General features: G+C 38.4%; 1 protein-coding gene across 1 annotated transcript; it reads left to right on the plus strand.

The window, feature by feature from the left end:
- Positions 1–371: 371 nt before the first annotated feature.
- LOC141649703 (uncharacterized) lies at positions 372–13,464 on the plus strand. Its single transcript, XM_074458385.1, has 5 exons — positions 372–1,271; positions 10,190–10,585; positions 10,692–11,886; positions 12,022–12,891; positions 13,058–13,464. Exons 1-5 carry the CDS (start codon positions 372–374, stop codon positions 13,462–13,464), a joined length of 3,768 nt encoding a protein of 1,255 aa, XP_074314486.1.
- Positions 13,465–18,889: the final 5,425 nt, after the last annotated feature.

The following is an 18,889-nucleotide window of genomic DNA, read 5'->3' on the forward strand; positions in this document are numbered from 1 at the left end:
GCTTAGCCCCAATTTTCATGAAAATTATCCAGATATGAATCTCACAATGTCATAACCCTAAATTTTTGTCAAATACTATTTATACTTAGAATTGACAATGAACAGTAAAAATGATATTATAACACGATTTAACAACTCATAAAATCGTAATCATTACATAATTTAATCGTAAATTAACCAAAAAAAACAAATTAAAACTATGAGTTTGTAACAATTTTATACCAATATTTCAGATTCAATTCAATAACAACTGATATTCCTCAATAATAACAACTGATATTCCAAAAATTAGGTTGAAATAAAAAAAAATGGGAAAGTTAGTGAGAGAAAGCTCTGGCTTCTCTCTAGATTAATTAGGGTTTCCCTGCAATATGGCTAGGAAATCTAAACCTAAATCACGACTTCCCCAAAATAAACAAAAAATTCGATCAAAAGCTAAACTTCGTCTCTCTTTTAGTAATCTTACTGGTATCAATTTAGACGATTCCATGGAGCCTTCTCAATCTGCAGCGAAAGATGTCCCACAATCCTCTGATGCGAAACATACCAAATCCGTCAATGATATGATGGAAATTCCCTCAATTGATTTGGATGGAATTGTGGATCGTCCCCCTAGTCCTATTACGTCTGGTCAGGATACCGTCGTTGTTGAAGAGGAAGAAGAGACAATTGAAAATCCTGATGAGTCTGAGAAGGCGGAAGCTGCTGAAGAGGAAGAATGGACCCAGGTCTCTGGTAGGAAACGTTCCCGCTCTGCAGTAAGTTCTCCCTCGTCTTCTCCTAGTCCTTTGTTACAAGTCACTCTTGAAGATGTCCAGCCTGAGCTTGAGTATTGGTCTACTGCGGTCATATGTTATGTTTTAGGAGGGAATCCCCCATGGTCACTGCTGTCTGGTTTTATTCAACGTCTCTGGGGTAAATATAAGTATGATAAAATATCCTTCCTTCCTAATGGGGTTTTTATTGTGCGTTTTCCTACCATGGAGTGCAAGGACCTTGTGCTGAAACAAGGATTCGCCATGTTTAACAACAAACCTTTGGTTGTTAAACCATGGACTGAGGATGCTTCCTTGGCAAAAGAAAAAGTTAAAAATGTCCCTATTTGGATACGTCTCTGTGGTCTGGGGTTGAAATTTTGGGGTGAAAAGTGTCTAGCTAAGTTTGGGGCCTTATTTGGGAAATTTATGCGCATTGATGGACCTACTATGGATAAAACTCGTCTAGGCTATGCTCGCCTTATGGTGGAAGTTCAGGTGGGGCAGGATCTGAGGGTTAATATCCGTATACTACCCTTTAAATTTAGGACTATAACGTAAATTTAACATGCGAATATCGTCATGAAACATGAAAACAATAGAAACGATAATAAACAAGAAATAACCTCGGGTCCTTATTGTGCGGCGTAAAGAACAGGAATCAAACGAGTTTCCCTCCTAATTGTTGCACCCAAGACTTGTCCGAGATATGCCCTTGTGCTAGATAGTGTTCTCCGATTGCCTTGCAATATTGGGAGAACTGATGTGAGTTTGTTAGAGATGAGAGATCTCGGTTTCGATAGAGGAGAATGCTCTTTCAAAACCCTAATATTTTGTCTAATGAACGATTTTGTTAGACAAGAGGAGAAGCTCTCCTTTTGTCTATGTTTGGCTCGGCCAAACCGAGTCCATGGGGAGGAAATGGGCTTTTCCATTTCCTCTTCTATTTGACTCGTAGTCCGAACCCCAATGACTGAATGTATATGACGCGGTTTGATTATAAACTGTTATCGGTTATCGGAAATTAAGGCATCAGCTAATAATACGGGTTAGCTGAATTATTAATTCGTGTCCGACAAAAACAGTATTGTATAATTATATTCAATATACATTTAATTAAATATAAATCGTTTTATATTTAATTTTACGAATTAACTGGTTAATTCGCCTTAGCCCATGATATTTAATCCGTATTAAATATAATATCTCAACATCACATATTTGACTAATTACTAGTCAAATAACTCGGACTAACTGGTTAGTCAATTTTGGCATCTACATGACAAGTATTTCCATCTTGTCACGTCTCTCGAACGTATCCTATAGGTGTGACTTTTAGGGACCATTTGATCACCGCCATCCGTATGACAATAACGTCAAACTTATCTAGCAAGCCAACCGTTATTGATAAACGTGGATCAACTGATAATAATACCAAAAGTATGCCCTTTGATCCTTTTAGAGGTTTATAAGTCCTTGCACTAACTGTTAAGGACACCAACCCCAACAAGCTCCCACTTGTCCGTACAAGTGTATGTGCAATGACGTTATCCGCACTAACTGGAGGACACAAGCTCCAACAAACTCCCACTTGTCCGTACAAGTGTATGTGCGATAACCGATTCTCATATTCATTTAAAAATTTCTCCCACTCAATGTAAAACAATTTGCGATCGGATCCACAAAGGTCGTATTTTACAATCGATCCGTATCTAGAGTGGTTTCCCCGACTAGAGAGTAACTTAACCGATAAAACGAATCCGTATCCGAGCATGGCCATGCATTTCGATTCTGACTCCTCGAGTGGCCCCGAGAAATATCGAGTACGATAAAGGCTGAATATTTCCTTCAACTCGACTCCTTCCGATCTAAGCACGGCATGAAATGACCCGAAAAAAAAAAATCTACTTGGCCCCTGTTACGGATGACCGTGAGAAAGAAACCAAAGTCACCCAAAATCTGCCGTAGTCTCAAGAGACAGTCGATAGTCAAGAGATTCGACTCTAAGGATCATCATGGAAGTCCTATCCACGACCAGGCAACGAATGTTATAAAACATTTAGGACTCCACGTCGATGTCACAATGGTGTCCTACGAAATATCCGTATAAATCGCTCTCGTGATTGGTCAGTCAACCGGTTGACTTATGGCTCGTTGAACCCACCATCAACCAACGTCACAAAATAATTGCCGAGTTATCAGCTCATGTGGGCAATTAAGGACTAACAAGATATGATGTTTGTTCTGTTCACTTTGTGGTGTTCAAAATCGTCGTACAATTCCACATGAAAAACAAAATATATATATATAAAATATCAAAACGATGATGTCGTATAGAGTACAAAGGAGAATGAATTTGATCCATAAAAGAGTACTACAACTTAGGAACACGTTTAATTCCCATGGAATTAACGTGCCCTTCATGCTTATCTTGTCGTAATGCTTTAGTGAGAGGATGCGCTATGTTGTCATCTCGTAGCAATCTTTTCTATCACTCTTTGTCTTTTGCTCCACGTAATCCGGATTAGATGAGCTTTCCGTTGTACATGTCTAGACTTGTTGCTAGACTTAGGCTCCTTAGCTTGGAAGATGGCACCACTATTGTCGCAATAGATGGTGATCGGGTCATTCGAACTAGGCACTACGGATAGTCCATGTAAGAATTGACGCATCCATATCGCTTCCTTTGTAGCTTCAGACGCGGCATAGTACTCGGACTCGTCGTAGAATCTCTTTGTAACAGTTTGTTTCGAACTCTTCCACTGACTGCAGCGCCATTAAGAGTAAAAACGAATCGACCGAGATTTCGAGTCATCACGATCCGTTTGGAAGCTAGCATCTGCGAATCGGTTGCGCATAGCGTTTGAGAGCCTCCATAAGTCAATGCCCAATCTTTAGTCCTCCGGAGGTACTTAAGAATGTTCTTGACAGCCCACCAATGTGGTTCACCTGGTTCTTTGTTGGAATCGACTTGTCATACTCAATGCATATGCCACGTCCGGACGTGTGCATATCATGGCATACATGATTGATCCTATAGCCGAAGCATAAGGAATCCGTGTCATGCGCTCTTTCTCTTCCGGTGTCTCTGGTGCCTGAGACTTGCTCAAATGCACCCCTGGAGACATAGGAAGGAACCCCTTCTTGGAGTTAGTCATGCTGAATCTCTCTAGGACTTTGTCTATGTAAGACTCCTGACTGAGAGATAACATCCGACGTGATCTATCTCGATAGATACGGATGCCCAGAATTCTTTGCGCCTCTCCCAGATCTTTCATCCGGAAATGGTTTTTCAACCATACTTTCACCGAAGTTAAGAGAGGTATGTCATTCCCAATCGGGAGTATGTCGTCAACATACAATATTAGGAAGACAATCTTGCTCCCACTCGACTTGATATATAAACATGGTTCCTCGACTGATCGAGTGAATCCATTTTCTTTTATCACTTGGTCGAAGCGATGATTCCAACTCCTTGATGCTTGCTTAAGTCCATAAATGGAACGCTTAAGCTTGCATACTTTCTTAGGATATTCAGGATCGATGAAACCTTCGGGTTGTACCATGTACAACTCTTCCTCCAAAAAGCCGTTTAAGAAGGCGGTTTTCACGTCCATTTGCCAAATTTCATAATCATGAAAAGCGGCAATCGCTAAGATAATCCGAATGGAACGCAGCATGACTACGGGTGCAAAAATCTCATCATAGTGCAAACCTGGCACTTGGGTGAAACCTTTAGCAACTAGTCGTGCTTTGTAGATATCTTGTTGACCTTCCACTGAATGCTTTATCTTGTAAAGCCATTTGCATTGAAGGGGACGAACCTTAGCGAGTAAGTCAACAAGATCCCATACGTTGTTCTCATACATGGAGTCCATCTCGGATTGCATGGCCTCAAGCCATAGCTTTGAGTCGAACTGGTCACGGCACCTTTATAGGTTGCGGGTTCACTACTCGTTAAGAGTAGAACGTCATCTATGTCATGTTCCTCGACCATACCAATGTATCTCTCCGGAGGAATAGAGACTCTTCCCGACCTCCTAGGTTCCTCGGGAATATTCACCGCAGCCGGGATTGAAGGAACAGGTTCCTCCAATGGTTGCTCGGTGTTTGGTTCTGGAATCTCCGACAGGTCGAAGGTTCTATCACTCTTTGCATTCTCGAGAAATTCCTTCTCTAAGAATGTCGCACTCGCCGCAACAAAAACACGTTGTTCGGTTGGCGAATAGAAGTAATGACCACGTGATCCTTTAGGATAACCTATAAAGTATGTCTTGACCGATCGCGGGCCGAGCTTATCTTTAGGTCTCCACTTGACATAAGCCTCGCAGCCCCAAACCCGTATAAAGGACAAGTTAGGAACCGTTCCCTTCCATAGTTCATATGGAGTCTTGTCAATGACTTTAGACGGACTTGGTTAAGTATTAGAGCGGTGACAAAAGAGCATAACCCCATAATGAATCGGGTAAAACCGTGTGACTCATCATGGATCGAACCATATCAAGTAGTGTTCGATTTCTCCGTTCGGACACACCATTCAATTTGAGGTGTTCGGTGGAGTTAAGCGTAGGGCAATCCCACGGTCCTTTAGGTGTTGATCAAACTCGTGAGAAAGATACTCGCCACCACGATCTGAACGCAGTGTTTTAATCTTTCTACCTAATAGGTTCTGTACCCTATTTTGGTATTCCTTGAATCTCTCAAAGGATTCACTTTTGTGCTTCATTAAGTAGACATAGCCATATCTACTCAAATCGTCCGTGAAAGTGATGAAATACCTATAGCCTTCTCGTGCGGTGATTGACATAGGACCACATACATCCGTGTGTATGAGCCCTAATAGGTCAGCAACGCGCATTCCAACACCTTTGAAGGAAATCCGAGTCATCTTACCGATGAGACATGATTCACACGTGCCAAATGATTGAAAATCAAAAGCCGAGATAGCTCCATGTTTGATGAGTTGTTTTACGCGTTTCTCATTAATGTGTCCCATACGGCAGTGCCATAGATACGTTTGATCTTTGTCACCAACCTTTAACTTTTTATTCATTATGTGTAATATTTCCGAGGTCTGATCTAAAACATAAATTCCGTTCATGGAACGCGCCTTGTCAGTAAATCATATCGTGTAATGAGAAAATGCAAGCATTGTTTTCTATTACAAATGAAAAACCAAGTTTATCAAGCGCAGAAACTGAAATAATGTTTTTGGAAAGACTAGGTACATAATAGAAGTCATATAATGACAACTCAAATCCGCTTGGAAGTGGATCACATATGTCCCCTTGGAGATGGCGGCTACTCTTGCTCCATTTCCAACACGCAGGTCCACCTCACCCTTTACGAGGGGTTCGATGTTTCGGAGCCCCCGCACATGATTACACAGATGAGAACCACAACCAGTATCAAGTACCCAAGTTCCGTAACTTGCGTGGTTAATCTCAATCATATGAATAAAAGTAGAAGAGAGAGAAGACATACCAACGGGTTTAACACGACCTGCCTTTAAGTCCTCATGATAAACAGGACATGTGCGTCTCCAATGCCCAGTCTTGTGGCAATGATGGCATTCCATGTTTTCATTCTTGCTCTTTGTCATGCCTGATGAGTTGCTCGACTCACCAGGACCACTCTTACCTGAACCCGACTTCTTGAACTTCGCCTTACCTCTTTGTTAGGGTTTTGCCGGAGCTTTGCCCTTACCTTTCCCTTTGTTTGACACAACGAGAACATCTTGTTTCGAGCTCCCACTGAACTTCATGTCCTTCTCGGTGCATACGAGGAGGGAGTGCAATTCATGGGGAGTTTTCTTCAAATCATTCATATAGTAATTCGCTCTAAATTGCGAATAACCATCGTGGAGTGAATGAAGAATACGGTCGATAACGATATTCTCGCCGATGTTACGATTAAAGGTCTCCAGTTTCTCGACATTCTCAATCATGCGAGAATGTGTGGGCTAACAGTTGGCCCTTCGGAGTCTCGCATCAAAGAAGCGAGTGGTATGCTCATAGGTCACGATTCTCGGTGCTTTCGAGAATTCCTTGGTGAGCGTGGTGAAAATCTTGTTTGCACCATGGGCTATGAAGCGTTTCTGCAAATTGGGTTCCATTGCAAAAATGAGTACGTTTTTAATCGCACCCGCTTCCATACAGAAATCATTAAACTTGGTGACTTCTGCTGCTCTAGCCGTGGGACCTGGGTTTGCCGGGATAGGCTCCAAGAGATATTTGAGCTTCCCGTCAGCAGCGGCAGCATTCCGTAATGCCGCCTCCCGGTCCGCGAAGTTTGATCCATCATTCTTGATCGAGTAGACCGATTCATCCGATTCATGAAGATCCTAAGCCAGGACTCACGGTCCAATGTGGCACTTGGCATTGGGTTATCAGTAGAACCGACCATTTGTAGTTTAGCAGTTTAAAAACGTGATCTACATCGAAAAAGAAAGAAAAACAAAACGAAATAAGCAACTCATCGAGGTGATTTAAGTCTATTTTAAAATCATTTTAAACATGTAGACTCTCCCACTTGCATAATTGATCTCCCTCAAGAATGATACAAGTGATCCCAAGACTCAATTTTCGTAAACCGATAAGCCAACTGTTTAGCTAATTCTTAGGAAGAACTCTTGGTCGATAGATTTCCGTAAATCCTATCTATAGTCCACCATAGTCACAGGATCGTACGAGTGACCATAGTGTTGAGATAAAATAGGTCAATCGGTTCCAACTTACCCGACGTAGAAGGGGTCATAGTATGCCTACCGACGAAGAAGGGACTCATTGGAGTTTGACCTATAAAGACTGTTCTCAATTTTTGTTTATACGAGGAAGATCCCATCAACTAAATTATAATTCATTTTAAGTGAACGAATAACTAGCGCGTCGTCGTGAATGAATTTATTTGGATGATGGCTTAAAACGTGTGACATGAGAATGTCAATGAAAACTAACTCGTGACCTCTATATGTGTCAGTTTTCATGCAATAAATTATAGGTGGTTTGGTTTTTAGGCGGAATATGATGCAAATAATCGTTGCGAAAAATAAATAAAGGAATGCAATACGTAAATAAAAATTTCCTAGTGTGGCCTATCCTAGTATAAGAACAAAATACATCTTTGGAATCCACCGTTGGACCCGAAAAGCTTGTCTTGATGTTCCATCTTGATCCAAGTAGCGGGAGTGAGCATCTCGTCTCCATCTTTGGTCTTCTCAAAAATTACAATTTAAAATTACAAATATAAACCTATTTACATTCTAATTAAAACTGTAATTACAAGTGAAAAATCCAAAACGGAGATGCGAGATCTCAAAATACAACCAAGACCGTGTTCCATCATTACGGTAACACGTTCTACTAAGGCCACACTAAGTTACAATCAATTGTAAAAATTAAATACGTAATAAAAGGCATTCACGGCATTCATAAAATTAACGATAAATAAAAATGCATCAACTAAAACAAATTCATTCGTGACATAATTCCGTAATTATGTTAAATTTGTCCAAACCACCTTTTAATGATTAAAATTCATGTGATAAAACCGCTTCTATCATTTAATTTTAATCTAATACAATCCGTTACTTTAAATACGCTTTAAAATAACTTAATGGTACGCGTGTGAACCGTTTCACAATCATAGCGAGTGTACAATATCCGTATAATGTACATATTATAGCCAAAAGAAAATTTAAATCAAAAGAAACAAATTTTCAAAGTCATCAAAGACGAAATCCCTCGATCCAGGGACACAGTGCTCGATCGAGGAACACACAGGCTCGATCGATGAATCGCAAGTCGATCGAGGGGGTGCTGTTAAGGGAGTGCTCGATCGACTAAACCGGTGGTCGATCGAGTACTTTTATTAGCACATCTGCTCGATCGAGTACGAGGACAACTCGATCGAGCAAGAGGGTTTTGAAAGGGGTCGATCGAGTACAAAGCAAGGACTCGATCGAACCAAAACAAGCGAGAAGAGCACTTTCGATCGAGTAGAAATACGCTCGATCGAATGCAAACAAGGCTGAAAAACAAAACCCTCGTGAAACAGTTTTGACGAGACAAAACAAAACCAACTTTGATCAAAATCGCATCAAAACAATTTAACAATTTTGACAAAACTTGACATATTGTTGTAATCTCCGTATAAAACAACAATATGCATAAAACAAATTGATAAACAAGATGAAAAGAACCGTGTAAGACATGTCACGGTTTCAAAAAATTTAGCCGTGTAAACTGGACACGGTTTTCTAGACAAAGAAAAACGCAGCAACACAAAAAAAAATTTTCGTGATGAAAAACCTGCTGCCTCACGGTTTTAAGCAACATCCGTGTAAACAAGACACGAATTTCGAGACAAACACAACCGTTTCAAAATCGTTTTATGAAAAACACATAGAAAATTTACGTGGCCTCGCTCTGATACCACTTGAGGGTTAATATCCGTATACTACCCTTTAAATTTAGGACTATAACGTAAATTTAACATGCGAATATCGTCATGAAACATGAAAACAATAGAAACGATAATAAACAAGAAATAACCTCGGGTCCTTATTGTGCGGCGTAAAGAACAGGAATCAAACGAGTTTCCCTCCTAATTGTTGCACCCAAGACTTGTCCGAGATATGCCCTTGTGCTAGATAGTGTTCTCCGATTGCCTTGCAATATTGGGAGAACTGATGTGAGTTTGTTAGAGATGAGAGATCTCGGTTTCGATAGAGGAGAATGCTCTTTCAAAACCCTAATATTTTGTCTAATGAACGATTTTGTTAGACAAGAGGAGAAGCTCTCCTTTTGTCTATGTTTGGCTCGGCCAAACCGAGTCCATGGGGAGGAAATGGGCTTTTCCATTTCCTCTTCTATTTGACTCGTAGTCCGAACCCCAATGACTGAATGTATATGACGCGGTTTGATTATAAACTGTTATCGGTTATCGGAAATTAAGGCATCAGCTAATAATACGGGTTAGTTGAATTATTAATTCGTGTCCGACAAAAACAGTATTGTATAATTATATTCAATATACATTTAATTAAATATAAATCGTTTTATATTTAATTTTACGAATTAACTGGTTAATTCGCCTTAGCCCATGATATTTAATCCGTATTAAATATAATATCTCAACATCACATATTTGACTAATTACTAGTCAAATAACTCGGACTAACTGGTTAGTCAAATTTGGCATCTACATGACAGTATTTCCATACTGTCACGTCTCTCGAACGTATCCTATAGGTGTGACTTTTAGGGACCAGTTGATCACCGCCATCTGTATGACAATAACGTCAAACTTATCTAGCAAGCCAACCGTTATTGATAAACGTGGATCAACTGATAATAATACCAAAGTATGCCCTTTGATCCTTTTAGAGGTTTATAAGTCCTTGCACTAACTGTTAAGGACACCAACCCCAACAGGATCTACCTGATAAAATCTTTTTTAAGGATGAAAAAGGGACTGAAATCTGTGTGTTGGTGGAGTATGAATGGCGACCTGATATCTGTGACCTTTGCAAGGGTATTGGTCATACAAAAAACATGTGTAAGAAGCCAGCACCTGCACCTGTTGCCCCTGTTGTGAGGAAAGCTACTCAAGTGTGGAGGCCTATTATCAGAGACCCACCTCCTGTATCTGGTACTCAGGTTCCTGAGTCTCCTCCCTTTGGTGGTCCTACCTTTCACAATTCTAGTGCCATAATCACTACAAGTCCCATTATTCAACTGGTACGTCAAGAACACCAATCTCCTGTGATTCCTGGTGTTTCATATGCTGAGGTGGTGTCACCTAAGGGTAGTCCTGAAAAGAATGGTGGTGTAGTTGTTTCACCTTTTATTAATAATGGATAATATTGGATGTTGGAACGTTAGAGGTATTAATAAACCTAATAAACAAGCTGATGTGAAGTGGTTTTTGCATCAGAATAAAGTAGGTCTTTTTGGTTTAGTGGAGACTAAGATTAAAACTCAAGACTTCTCTCGTGTTCTTAATAATTTGGGTTCGTCTTGGTCTGGTTTGAATAATAATCTTTATCATCCTAAAGGAAGAGTGTGGATCATTTGGGATCCTCAGTTTTTCACTATTTCTTTCTTAATAGCTTCAGCTCAACAAATTACTGTGAAGGTTACTGAAAACTCTACTGGTGATCTCTTCTTATTTACTACTGTTTATGGTTTCAATGAAGATGATGGTAGGAAAAGTCTTTGGGAGGAGTTGAGATTGATTAAGGACTCTAACTCTCTTCCTTGGTGTCTTTGTGGTGACTTTAACACTATTCTTAATTACAATGAAAGGATTGGTAGAACTGTGCTCTGGAGTGAAATTTCTGACTTCAGACAATGTGTTGATTACTGTGATGTTGTGGATATTAATGCTCAGGGCTCCTTCTTCACATGGAATAACAAACAAGATCCTGTCACTAGAGTCTTTTCTCGTATTGATAGATGTCTTGTTAACAATGAATGGATGGTCTTATATCCAGATAGCTACTCTTATTTTATGAATGAGGGTCTTTTTGACCACTCTCCCATGATATGCTATAGAAGGAAGGCTCCTCAACTCAGGAAAACCCCTTTCAGATATTTCAATATGTGGGGCAAAGATGCTACTTTCCTGAGTATTGTTAGAGCTGCCTGGGATAAGGATGTTTCTGGAATTCCTATGTTTCAGGTGGTCCATAAGTTACAAAATTTGAAATATTCTTTGAAGAGCTTGAACAAGAATAAGTATTCTGACATTGAGAAATCTACTGAGGTGGCTAGACATCAACTTGATCACATTCAGACTCTTATGCATAAACATCCTGAAGACTTATCCCTGCTTCATTCTGAAAAGGAAGCTGCTAAGCTTTATTCTGAGCTCCATACTGCTAGGTTTAGCTTTCTCCAACAAAAAGCTAAGACTGATTGGCTCAAGGAAGGGGATGCTAACACTGCCTTCTACCATAGGAAGATCAAAGCTAGGATCACTCAGAACAAGGTACTTCAGATTAAAGATATGTATGGTATGATACATTCTGATCCCTCTTCTATTGAGAAGGCTTTTCTTGATTATTATATCTCTTTATTGGGGGCCTCTAAACCTGTCCAGAAGGTCCATTATCCTACTGTGAGGACAGGTAAGCTCATTACTGACCATCATACTGCTTTGCTCCTCAAACCAGTTAGTCCTCAGGAGGTGAGAGACTGTTTTTTCTCGATTCCCCCTAACAAATCTCCTGGTCCTGATGGCTATTCAAGCTAATTTTTTAAAGACTCTTGGGATATCATTGGGGAGGATGTTACTAATGCTGTTTGTATGTTTTTTCAAAATGGCAAGCTTCTCAAACAACTTAATGCCACAAACATAACCCTCATTCCAAAAACTTCAAATCCTTCTTCTGTCATGGAGTTTCGACCTATTGCCTGTTGTAACACTATTTACAAGTGTATAGCTAAGATCCTGTGTACCAGACTTGGGGATGTTCTTCCTGATTTAATTTGTCCTAACCAAGGGGGTTTCATTAAAGGAAGGAATATTGTTGAAAATGTACTTATTTGTCAAGATCTTGTAAGACAATACAATAGAAAATCTTCCTCCCCTCGTTGTCTTATCAAAATTGATTTGAGTAAAGCTTATGATAGTGTGGAGTGGGATTTTTTAGCTAGTATGCTTCATGGTCTTAACTTTCCTTCTCATTTCATTGCTTTAATTATGGAATGTGTCACTTCCCCTTCCTATTCTCTTTCCTTAAATGGCAATATTTTTGGGTTTTTCAAGGGTAGTAGAGGTCTCAGACAGGGTGATCCTTTATCCCCTCTTCTTTTCACTCTGTGTATGGATTACTTGTCTCGTATCCTAAATGTGATTGGTCAGCAGCCTACCTTTAACTTCCACCCTAGATGTAAACCCTTGAATTTGAACCATCTTCTTTTTGCTGATGATTTATTGATGTTCTCCAAAGGCGATGCTGTTTCCATTATGTGGCTTTTGAGGGCTTTTGCCACTTTTTCTAAGGCATCTGGGTTGACTCTTAATAATGATAAGTCTGATATCTATTTTAGTGGAGTGCCTCACAATGTTATTAATGAGATTCTTCTAGTCTCTAGATTTAAGAGGGTGACTCTTCCTTTCAAGTACCTGGGTATTCCTATCTCTTCAAAAAAAAATGACAAAGAATGATGGTATGAAACTGATTGACAAAATTACTTCAAAGATTAGAGCTTGGGGGGCAAGGCACTTATCTTATTCTAGTAGACTGACTTTGGTCACTTCTGTCTTAACCAATATGCATTCTTACTGGGCTTCAGTTTTCCTTATCCCTAATGGTATCATCAATAAGGTGGATGCTCTTTGTCGTAATTTTCTTTGGGGTGGTAAAGACACTTATCTGAAAAACCCAAGTGTCAAATGGGATAGCTGCTGCTCCCCCAAAGAAGAAGGAGGCCTTAATATTAAAGCTTCTAAGATATGGAATAAGGCTCTTTTGGGCAAATACATTTGGTGGATTGCCTCAAAAAAGGATCACTTATGGGTGAAATGGGTCAATCATGTGTATATGAAAGGTATTGATTGGACTTGTTATGATCCTCCTCCTGATTGCAGCTGGTCCTGGAAGAAAATTGCCCATACTATGAAAGTGTTTGCTCCTGGTTATATTGCTGGTAAATGGCTAGGTACTGATAAGGCCTACAAGGTGAAAGATGGTTATACTTAGCTCAGACCTTCAGTGGCTCCTGTTCCTTGGAGATATGTTTGCTGGAATGACTTCAACATCCCTAAACATTTCTTCATCTATTGGGCCTCTATGCATAAACGTCTATTGACCAAGGACAGAATGATTAGGATGGGTATTCATGTTGATCCTACTTGCTTCCTGTGTGGAATGTTTCCTGAATCTCATGTTCACCTTTTCTTTGATTGTTGCTACAGTAAGAAATGTGTTATAAGTCTCCAACACTCTCTGAACTTTTCCCTTCCTACAACTGATTTGGCTGGTTGGTTTAAGCGTGGAAATGGTAGGAGTAAGCTTCAAAGGAAAATCACTTGTGCTATTTCTGTTGGAGTTGTGTATGCTATCTGGAATGTTAGGAACAAAGTTCGTGTTGATCTGGTTGCTATGAGGCCTGAAGTTTTGGTAAAGCGCGTATTGAAGGATGTCCTTGCAAGATTTTGGGCTCGTAATACTGGTAGAGTCAGTCAGCGTGATTTAGAATGGTTATCCTCCCTTGCTAGATAAATTTGTATAGGCTATCCATTCTTTTCATGATATGTATTCTTTTGTAGTGTTGTTGAGCTGTAACTAACATTTTGTTTTCTTAATATATATTTACCATTTACCAAAAAAAAAAACAACTGATATTCCTCAATAATAACTACAAATTAAAATTATTGCTCAATTTCACCATCTCATAACCCTAAGTTTTCGCACAAACACTATGAATACATACAATCGACAATAATAATATGAACAATCGACGATAACAATAAGAACACATAAAATATCAGATCGAATATATAGAAAATAAGAATTAAAATAGCGCAAAGAACGTTGATTCTTACCTCTTCATTTGTGTGTAAGAAACGTGATTCTTGATAAGAAGCATATTTGATTAATTTTTGCAGATTTTCGATTGATTTACTTCTTCAAGATAAGAAGCATGTTTGATTTTGAGAGATTTTGATTATATTCTTACATCTTTAATCGATTTTCGATTGATATTTGCATATTCCTTCTTGAATTTGGGGATTTTTTTAGCTTTTTTTAGGGTTTTGAGAGAGAGAAAAAAAAGTTCCAGAAATTTAGAAAACGTGAATGAGAAAAATCACTGGTATGGGTTTTCTTATGAGGATTTGTTTAGGGTGACGTGGCTCAATGAGAGCTGTTGGATCTTGTTGATCCAATGGTCCTTATTCACAGGACGGACTCACCTAAGATGTTGGACTCACCGGATGCTCACTCTCTCTCTCTCTATATATATATATATATATATATATATATATATATATATAGAGAGAGAGAGAGAGAGAGAGAGAGCAAAGTTCTTCTAAGTCCCTTTTTTTTTGAGTCCATAAGTCCCTCCCACAACCCTTGGATCATGCATGGTAGAAGGTTGAGATTGAAAGCAAAAAATACACTTAACACTAATTAATTCACTTCTCTCTCTAGTTTTAATAATACATTCACTAATTCATTATCATACACAATTAACACCATATTTTGTCTTATACTTCAAAGTTTATGAAAATTTTGTTAACATTTTTTCTGTTTCGATTTTTTTCGTTTTTTTTTTTCGAGACAAGTTTTCGACTGTTTCGTTTTTTTCATTTTTTTTTTTCGAGACAAGTTTTCGACATTTTAGGATTTTACGAGTGTAATTCTAACAGCAAAAAGTGTAATTTTAAGAAATATTTTCGAGAATTTAGCGTTTTACAAGTTTAACTTCAATCTTTTCCGAGTGATTTTAACGAATAATATTTTGAATTTTTGTCATTTTATCACAAGTTATTGTAATTTAGCATTTTACGAGTGTTATTTTAATGACAAAAAGTGTTATTTTAGTCCAGGTAAGTGTAATTTCAGTTCAATGAGATTGTTATTTTTAGTCAAGGAGAATGTAATTTTAGTCCAGAAAAGTGTAATTTTAGTCCAGAAAAGTATAATTTCAGTCCACAGTCCATAGTCCATTGAGAGTGTAACATTAGTCCAATGAGAATATGAGAATATGACCAAGTCCATTAAGAGTGTAGCATTAGTCCAATAGAGGTAAATGTAATTCTAACAGGAAAAAGTGTAATTCTAACAACAAAAAGTGTAATTCTAACAACAAAAAGTGTAATTTTAACAGAAAAAAGTGTAATTTTAATGAAGAAAAGTGTAATTCTAACAGAAAAAAGTGTAATTCTAACAACAAAAAGTGTAATCTTAACAGAAAAAAGTGTAATTTTAATGAAAAAAGTGTAATTCTAACAGAAAAAAAGTGTAATTCTAATGAAAAAAAGTGTAATTCTAACAACAACAAAAGGTGTAGTTTTAGCAGAAAAAGTGTAATTTTAGCCGAAAAAGTGTTATTCTAGCAGAAAAAAGTATAATTTTAATAGAAAAAAGTGTAATTCTAACAGAAAAAAGTGTAATTTTAATGAAGAAAAGTGTAATTTTAACAGAAAAAAGTGTAATTCTAACAACAAAAAGTATAATTTTAGGAGAAAAAGTGTAATTTTAGCCGAAAAATGTATAATTTTAAGCTAAAAAAGTGTAGTTCTAACAACAAAAAGTGTAATTTTAGCCAAAAAAAGTGGTATTCTAGCAGGAAAAAGTATAATTTTAACAAAAAAAAGTGTAATTTTAATGAAGAAAAGTGTAATTTTAACAGAAAAAAAGTGTAATTCTAACAGAAAAAAGTGTAATTCTAACAACAAAAAGTGTAATTTTAGCCGAAAAAGTGTTATACTAGTAGAAAAAAGTATAAAACAAAACAACTCATTAACACACCCAAAATCAAAACTAATGTCATACTAACAACCAAAATAAAAACACACCAACTCATGGACTCAAATGTAATAAAAACACACTAACTCATTAACACTCGTATAAAACAAAACAAAAAAAAACACTCTTTATACAAAAAACACTCTTTATACAAAAAACACTCTTTATCACTGCCAACCACCATAATCCCAAATTTTTTTTTTAAAAAAAAAAAAATGGGAAGAAGATAAGGCGGCAGCCTTGGTAGAGGAGGAGACCCAACCACCGCAGCCACCACTACCACAAGCAACAACCACACGCGCCTCACGAAACCCATTCAGATCTGGTGTTTTTGGTGTTGTTGCCGAGGATGTTGTTGGTGGTTGTTGATGGCGGTGTTGGAGGACCCAATAAATGTGGTTGGTGGTGTTGTTGTCGACATACATGGTGGTTGGTCATGGGTTGGCTAATGGTGGTTATGGGGCCGCAGCGGAAATGAGGGAGGAGAGGAAGAGAAGGTGTCGGGTAGTGGGTCGTGGGTTGGCTAGTGGTGGTGTCGGGTCGTGGGTGGTGGCTGCGTGGTGACAGGAGTGGTTGTGGTTGTGCGTGGTGACGGAAGTGGTGGTGGTGTTGGTGGTTAGTTGGGTGTTGGGTGTTGTTTTTTATGGTGGTGTGTGAGTGGTGGCGAGGACGTGGTGTGGTGGTGGGTGGGCGTAGGTGGTGCGTGGGGTGGTGGTGGTGGGGTGGACGTAGGTGGTGCGTGGGGTGGTGGTGGTGGGGTGGACGCGGCACGTGGCGGCGTGGGTGGAGAAAAAGGGGGGAATTTTGGGATTTTTTTGTTTTTGAATTTGTTTGGTTTTTTAGAGAGGAGAGGTTTTTGAGAGATAAAAAATGGGTGAAATTATGAGATATGAGAGAGAAGTGGTGTTTTGGAAAAGTATATATATTAAATTAGTAGTTAATTAGGAAGAGTTAGTGATTAATTAGTATAGGTAGTGAGAGAGTGGGTTTAATGAGCTTTAATCCCTTCTTTTTTGCTTTTAATCTCAACCCTCCATCTTCCTCATCCAATGGCTCTAAAGGGAACTTATGGACTCAAAGGTAAGAGGTGGACTTAGATGATCTTTACACTATATATATATATATATATATATATATATATATATATATATATATATATATATATATATATATAAGAGAAGAGAGAGAGAGAGAGAGAGAGAGAGAGAGAGAGAGAGAGAGAGAGAGAGAGAGAGAGAGAGAGAGAGAGAGTAAGGTTCAGATGAGTCCACAAATTTGGTTGAGTCCATAAGTCCTATTCTTAGCCATTCATTTTCTGAGTGTAACTTTACTTCTTTATTATCGTAACTTTAGTCATTTATTGATTTATGAATTGAATTTTTAGCTTTTAAGGTAATTGTGTATATGAAAATTTGAATTTATAAATTTTAACAAGTAATTTTAACAAAAACATATGTAACGTTATTGTTTTACGAGTATAACTTTAGTCGTTTTAGGTGTAATTTTAGTCATTTAGGTGTAACTTTAGTCGTATGGTGGTTTCTATGCATAAATTTGAATTTATATACTTTTATGAGTGTAACTTTGCCCCTTTCAAGTGTAATTTTAGTCGTTGGAGTCGTAACTTTAGTCGTATAGTGGTTTGTATGTAAAAATATGAATTAATATACATCACTATTGTAACTTTAGTCCTTTCAAGTATAACTTTTGTCCTTCAATAATGTAATTTTAGTCTGGAGGTGTAAGTTTAATCAATAGAGGTGTAATTTTATTGTATTATGAGCGTAACTCTAGGCCTTGAATTTGTAATTTTAGTCGTCGAAAGTTTAACTTTATACTAATAACTCTTCTTTCTCAGTATGTAAAAATTTGAATTAATATACATCACTATTGTAACTTTAGTCCTTTCAAATGTAACTTTTGTCCTTCAAGAATGTACTTTAGTCTGAAGGTGTAATTTTTAGTCAATAGAAGTGTAATTTTATTGTATTACGAGTGTAATACTAATACTTGAATTTGTAATTTTAGCCCTCGAAGGTGTAACTTTATACTAATAACTCTTCTTTCTCAACCACCACCATCACCCCAGTCCCACCACCACCTCCAAACCGCAACAACCAAAAACACCACCAACCACAAACAGCACAAATAAAAAAAATTGAAAAAAAAAACAGTCCCACTACCATACCCACCACATCACCTCCCAAGCCCCCACCTAACCCACGACATCAACACCCCACCACCACCACCCGACACCTCCAACAAACATAAAAATTCAGATCCACTTCCCCCCATCACCCAATCACTGCCCTATCTCCACTCACACCACCAACCGCAACTCCCATGTCCAAAAAGCAACAACCAACAACAATAACAACACTTATTATCTTATATCTGAAAAAAAAAAGGAGAAAGGAAGGGAGGCGGCAGATGTAGTGGGTAGGCGGGAGAAGAGGGAGGCGGCAATGCGGTGGAAGAAGGAGAAGAGGCGGCGGTGGATCAGATCTGGAAAAAAAAATGGGATGCGGCAGCGTGAGGAGGCGGTGTAATACTACGGTTTTATGAGTTTTTGGGTTCTCTATCGAGTGGGGCTTACTCTGTCGAGTAAGTAGTTTTTGACGCAAAACAATAGTCTGCCTGTAGGGTACTCGAT

Source organism: Silene latifolia, chromosome 3 (genome assembly GCF_048544455.1).
Source record: "Silene latifolia isolate original U9 population chromosome 3, ASM4854445v1, whole genome shotgun sequence".
NCBI classification, from domain to species: Eukaryota; Viridiplantae; Streptophyta; class Magnoliopsida; order Caryophyllales; family Caryophyllaceae; genus Silene; species Silene latifolia.

Excerpts from the sequence above, each read along its gene's own strand:
- LOC141649703 (XM_074458385.1), top strand. The coding sequence starts at position 372 with ATGGCTAGGAAATCTAAACCTAAATCACGACTTCCCCAAAATAAACAA. Across the intron at positions 1,272-10,189 it reads AGGTGGGGCAGGATCTGAGG|GATCTACCTGATAAAATCTT; the intron begins GTTAATATCCGT and ends CAACCCCAACAG. Across the intron at positions 11,887-12,021 it reads TTATCCTACTGTGAGGACAG|ACTCTTGGGATATCATTGGG; the intron begins GTAAGCTCATTA and ends AATTTTTTAAAG.